This window comes from Vidua chalybeata, unplaced genomic scaffold (assembly GCF_026979565.1).
Source record: "Vidua chalybeata isolate OUT-0048 unplaced genomic scaffold, bVidCha1 merged haplotype W_reject_29, whole genome shotgun sequence".
In the NCBI taxonomy this organism is placed as follows: domain Eukaryota; kingdom Metazoa; phylum Chordata; class Aves; order Passeriformes; family Viduidae; genus Vidua; species Vidua chalybeata.
In genome coordinates, this window is record NW_026530352.1 from 109892 (window position 1) to 115790 (window position 5899).

The following is a 5899-nucleotide window of genomic DNA, read 5'->3' on the forward strand; positions in this document are numbered from 1 at the left end:
CAAATTTTGGAACTACTTGAGTTGCGCAATGAGATGTAAAGCCTTCCGGAATTGAGGAGTCTTAAATGCCGGGCAGGGTTTGCTGATGGTTTGAGTTGGTCCTAAAGATCCTGTTGGGCTGCTTTAGACACTTGGGGCCCGGGATTCCTTCCAGCCTGGGCCACTTTGGGTGGGGCTGGGAGTGGCCCCAGGGCAGGTGGCAATGTGTGCAAGGGCCCTTTGTGACATGCTGCAGCACGGTCACCGTGTCATGGAACAGGCCAGGGTGTCCAAGAACCCTCCCTTTGTGACACGTGGTGACATAGGAGCTGGCGGTGACAAGAGCACGCCACAGTGCTCGGAGCAGGCGACGGGACAGGACAGGACAGAGCGGTGCCGTGAGGAGTCCTCGCACAGCGCGCTCGTTCGTGTCTGACCCGGAGCTTTTCTGAGGCGTTATTCCTGCAGGTGACCTCGTGGCAGGACTGTGGGACTTGGTGACCAGAATAATTTATGAGGGGTCTCCTGTCATTGTGGCAGGAGCCCTCAAGACCAGAGTGCAGGACTTGCTGTCCTGCAGCCTTCCTGAGGCTCCTCTGTCTCAGGTGCTTTAAAGGCACAACTGCAATTGTTGACTTGCATATATCCTGAAGCATCTCTCTGGAAGGTGCCTTCAAGGCTAGCTGGTGGAATGGCAGGCAGATTTCTCAGCCTGTTCAAAGTGTTCAGGGGGGAAAAAAAGGAAGGCCCTGGAGCTGCCCCAGCACAACAGCCTGAAGAGCCAGGCCAGATCCAGACACTGCAGGATGGTGAGTGGCAGAGCTGGGCCACAGGGCTGATGGCTGCAGCCAGCTTGGCTCCATTCCATTCCATCCCATCCCATCCCATCCCATCCCATCCCATCCCATCCCATCCCATCCCATCCCATCCCATCCCATCCCATCCCATCCCGTCCCCTGGGGACAGGCCCATGGACAGGACGGAGGAGGGGCCGGGCAGACACCCCGCCGTGGCCCTGCTCCATCCCCTGGGGCATCCCGTGGCCCTCCCTGCCTGGGGAGCGCAGGGCTGGGCTGTGTTCTCCGGCCTCTCCCGCAGCCCCTCAGCTCTGGCTGCGCTTGCTCTTTGCCAGATGCAGCCCTGGACCGGACACAAGAGCAGGAACCCGCCTGTGGCCGCTTCCGCAAAAGCCTGAAGGTACCAGCAGCCATCCCCACCTGGGCTGGGCCTGCTGTCACTGCTCAGCCCAGCACCACGCTTGGAGCACTCCATGGAACATCCCGGGCTTCCCTGGCCTTTCTTCTCCTGCAGATGTTCCGGCAGTTCCTGCGCATTCAATGTAGAAAGACCGGCAGCACAGCAGCTGCGGGTGCAGCCGAGCCTGACTTGGGGCTGACCGAGCGCCAGGCAGAGCCTGATGGCAGCCCAGATTCAGCTGAGCGCTCAGAAGAATCTGCGACCTCAGAGACTGAAACCTGGGCAAAGGCTCATCTCATGTCTATGACTGAGGACGTGGCCATCACAAACACCAAAACCAGAGAGACTCAGGGCCTTACAAATACTGACACCATGCCTGCTCCAACTATGATTCATGCTCCCACTATGGATTTTTTCGAGGAGAGTGCTGTTCCTTCTCACCAGCAGGAGCAGGTAAGCAGCCTGGGTCCACACCTGGAGGCCTCCCAGGATGGTGTGTCCCCTCAAGCCATGGTCTCTGGACCCCTCAGCCTTTGAGGCCAGCACAGTGTGGTGGGAACAGAAGCACTTCTTGGGGGAAGCTGGGGAAGTGGTTCCTTTGGACAGCGCTCCAAGTCTCCCCCATGCCTCCTCCAGGTGCCAGCCAAGGTGAAGAACATCCACCAGAGTCTCATGTCCCACGTCTCTGTGGATGCCAGGCTGCAAACGGACATTGTGAGGCTGGCAGAAGAACACCCTGCTGACGTGGTGCTGACCCTCCTGCGCTGTGCCCCAACGTGTGACAGGTACGGGGCCCACGAGCCTTGAGAGCTCAGGGCTCAGCAGCCTTTAGGGCCCGTGGCCCTGCACAGCCTGTCCAATGGTCTCTGCCAGACAGGCAGAGAGGCCCAGGACCCTCGGGCCCCTCTGTTTCCTGAGCCTGCTGCCAATGCTCCCCCCCTGCCCTTCAGGGCACCAGGTCTCTGTCACCTGGGCCCCCACAGCTGCACAGGGCATGGTGCTGTGACTGAGATGCCCCTGACACAGAGCTGCCATCCCACAGAGCTGCTGCAAAGATGTGGAGAGCCATAGGCTCATCGGGACCAGCACTGGAGAAAGCGCTGCCAACACTGCTCTGTGTGATGGAGGACTGGCCTCTGCACACAATGTGCACCTCCGATGGGGACAACAAGGACCTTTTTGCCCTGGCTGTGAGTTTCTGGGCCTTTGCTCAGCCCCAGGTCACCTCTCCAGCAGCTCTCCATCCTCTCCATGCCTCAGGCGCTGGGCTGAAATCTGGCCTAGGGGCAGGCTCAGGGGGCACCAGGCCCGCTGCTCCCCCTGCCTCTGCCCTTGGGCCCTGCCCCATGGACACCTCGGCACTGAGCGCTGCCTTGGGCTGCTTCTTTTGCAGGCAACTCTGGTGATCTGGCTGATTGTGCCTGAGTGCAACAAGGCCATGATCCCTTATTCTGGGCGACTGTTTGTGGCTCTGCTCTTCCATGTTGTCATCACCACACAGCAGATGCCACCAGAGGAAGTTGATAACTTCTGGAGTGCATGCCAGGAGAAACACCGCCTTCCCAGCAAGCCCAACAGGTCCCGGTCCTCCTGTCCTTCCTGTGCCCTTGTGGCCAGCGGCAGTGCTCCCAGTGTGATCTGGGCTTTGCTCTGCACACAGGTTTGCAGTGCAGGCCATGAAGGATCTGCTCTGCCGACTGCAGTGTGACCATGTGGTGGTGGCTATGGAGCGCAAGGGGTGCTGGGACATGATGCTGTGTGCTCACACCCAGCACTATGCCGTGGGTCTGCTGGCCAGGTGAGATCCCCTTCTGCCCACTGCCCCCAGCATTTGTGCCCTGTACCCCACACAGTCCCTGTGGTCATGGGCCAGAGGGCCTCGTCAGCAAGGGACGGCCAAGAAGACTGGAAGAGGCTGGGAGAGGAGGGTGCCCAGAAGGGGCTGCCTGTCCAAGCGCTCACATCCCCTCCAGGGATGCTGGGGAAAGACCAGAGCTCTGTGAGTCAGTGCTGGGAGAGGTTTGGTCTCCCCACCTCAGGGCTTTGGTGTCTTTTTCCCCCTGCCAGGGAGATGCTCCGTGTTTTGATCCCTTTGTGTTCTTGCATCACACTCCACTTGCTCCGGCAGCTCAGCAGGGAGGAGCCGTGCTGGGATCTGCCCTTCCTGGCATTCCTTGTGGAGGTGAGCCTGTTGGCCAGCGCTGCCTCGCTGAGCTGCCTCCCAGCTCTCTGCCCTCTCGTAGCCACAGCTGCCAGGACAGTGCCCACGCCCTGTGCTGCTGCCTGGGCCCAGCCCTGTGCGCTTCTGGGCTCCTGCCGGCCGGGTCCCCTGTCACTGCCCTGTGCCTTTCAGGTCCTCGAGCGCCTGAACTTGAGTAAATATGGTGGCAGCGTCATGAAGATCATGTCAAGGTACCTCCAGAGTGAATGCAGTCAGAGGCGTCGCCTGGCACTCAGAGGCCTCGTGGTGCCCAGCAAGGATCTCTTGATGGTGAGAAGGGGACAGCAGCTGAAGCTGTGCCAGGCAAAGCAGCCCCTTGGGCTGGCAGGGCTTCAAGAGCTGAGGCAGCTGCTCCCAGCTCTCCTGCCTCACCTGCCCCAGTGCTTTGGGACAGGCCTTTGGCCTGTGGGCCCTGCAGCAGCAGGGTGGGGTTGCAGTGCCAGGGCGCTGCTGGCCGTGCAGCCGTCCATGGCTTCCCAGCACAGCCTTGTGTTCCACCCAGGCCAGAAGAATGTGCAGCGTGTCTCAAAGCCTTCTGGAGCTGCTGGGGGATGAAGATAGAGAGGTGGTCAGCATGAGCCTCCATGTGTTCACCAATGTGCTCCAGCACAAAGACATCCTGGTATCCAGCACCACCGCCCCAAAGCTGGCTGAGGCACTCCTGCTGCTCTTTGACCACGTAAGGTTCTGCATCCTGAGCCACAGGCATCGGGTGCTTCCCAGAAACTTTGTGCCCTGTGGATTTTCAGGCCTTTGCCCAGGTGGGCCTGGAGTAGCTGGTGTAGGTCTTTTCCTTTCCTCTAGGACAACAGCCATGTGCAGTTGCTCTCCATTCAACTCTTCTGTAAGGTGATGGACTTGGTAGTGGATGAGGGAAAAAAGCCCCTGGAGACAATTGTGAACAAGAGCCTGGACACACTTTTCATCTACTGTCATGATGAGAACTGGCACGTGGCAAAGGTGAGCATTTCTATGATGCTGGGAGGGGGCTCGGCTGCCTCCTGCCCTGGCGCCTGGCGGGCTGCAGCCTCCTCCAGGCCTTGGCACAGGGACACAGGTCTTGTGGCCTGGGCTGTGGGGCCATCTCGGGGTCTCTGCTGCTCTCCAGGCCTCTCGGGAAACGCTGCATTGTGCAGCCAAGTTTCTGAAGAGGAGAAAGCTCAAGCAGCTGCTGGAGAAGGAGCATCTGTGGAAGTTTGCTGAGGTCCTGGTAAGGACGGCCTGGAAGGCCCAGGCTCAGGCTGGAGAAGCCCCCTGAGCGCGGTGCTCAGTGTGTGGGCTGGCAGCTGTGCCCCTGCCCGCTGCTGCAGCCAGAGGCCGTGTGGGCCCTTCTCCAGGATCCCGTGGGTCCCAGCCGGGTGCCGATGGAGCCCCGGCCCGGCGGGGCTGCGGGGCGGCACCGCGGCTCCCCGGGCAGCAGCCGGCCCTCTGCCCCCTCCAGAGCCCGGCGCCAGCGGCTGCTGGCCGGGCCTCAGGGCTGTGCAGGCAGGGGAGGCCGGGGCTGGGCGCAGGGAGCGCCCGGCCCAGGGGCTGAGCCCACGCCAACCCTTCCCTCCTGCCGCTCTCTCCAGCTGGCAGAGGACAGGAGCCGAGCGGCCGAGCACCTGCGCCGGGCCCGGCCCTACCTGCAGAGCCCACAGGAGCCCCTGCGAGAGGTGGCCGTCAGGTTCATGGGTGAGCCACGAGCCCGGGCTCCCTCCCCGCCCCGCCGCAGCTCGGCCCCAGCCCCGCCTGCTGCCCCGGCGGCGCCATCCGGGCCCGGCGCCGTGGAGCCCCGCCTGGCCTGGGCGCTGCTGTCGCCCTCCGGAGCTGTGCCGCTGGGCTGTGACAGGCTCTGTGTTCGCAGGGATGGCCGAGCGGAGCTTGAGGGGGCAGCAGGGAAAGCTCCACGCCCTCAGTCAGGGTGAGTGACGGCAGCGGACTGACAGCAGGCACTGGTGAGGGGAGCTGGAAACCCTGCCCTGCCTGGGGCAGGCTTCACTCCTTGTGTGGATGAGGGGTGACGTGGGCAGAGCACACAGAGATTGCAGGGACATGGGCCGGGGTGATTCATGGCCAGCCCCTTGTGGCCGATCCTGTTGGCCCCTCCTCTCTTGTGGCTAGTGCAAGACCTGAGTGGGACACCCTTGGCAGGAGGGTCTCCTAGGAATCCCGCAGATCTGGCCCCTGACTGTGGCTGTTTTCCTCTCTGTTCCAGCCATTCAAGCCCAGAGGAAAGGCACTATATCCCACTGGAGCAGGACTATTCATGCCCAGTTTACCAGCAGAGCTGAAGAATTAAGTTCATCTTCAGGATCCAGTGAATCAGTGTCCTAAGAACAGCACCAGAAGACACTGAGGAGGACACCATCTCCCGCTGCCACTGGAGCTCCAGGCACAACTGATGTTTGGCACAGCTGAGCCTGTAGGACGCTGGTGTGGCTTCAGCCCTCGCCCTGCCTGTAGATAGCTCCCTCCCTCCAGCTCTCAGACCATGTCCATCCCATTTTTTTCTCTTCCAGT

The 5899-nt window shown here is 61.5% G+C and overlaps 1 protein-coding gene across 3 annotated transcripts; it reads left to right on the forward strand.

The window, feature by feature from the left end:
- Positions 1 to 309: 309 nt before the first annotated feature.
- On the forward strand, positions 310 to 5899 carry LOC128783209 (maestro heat-like repeat family member 5). 3 transcript variants are annotated; one of them, XM_053933844.1, is made up of 15 exons: positions 310 to 788; positions 1112 to 1176; positions 1291 to 1629; positions 1813 to 1961; positions 2219 to 2366; positions 2570 to 2754; positions 2837 to 2974; positions 3244 to 3358; positions 3530 to 3667; positions 3900 to 4076; positions 4202 to 4357; positions 4506 to 4607; positions 4969 to 5071; positions 5244 to 5334; positions 5595 to 5683. In XM_053933844.1, exons 1-14 carry the CDS (start codon positions 671 to 673, stop codon positions 5306 to 5308), a joined length of 1998 nt encoding a protein of 665 aa, XP_053789819.1. In that variant the 5' UTR covers positions 310 to 670; the 3' UTR covers positions 5309 to 5334; positions 5595 to 5683. The 3 variants fall into 3 exon arrangements, with proteins under 3 accessions (XP_053789819.1, XP_053789817.1, XP_053789818.1); XM_053933842.1 differs by having other exon boundaries at positions 311 to 788; positions 5244 to 5300; positions 5595 to 5899; XM_053933843.1 differs by having other exon boundaries at positions 311 to 788; positions 1118 to 1176; positions 5244 to 5300; positions 5595 to 5899.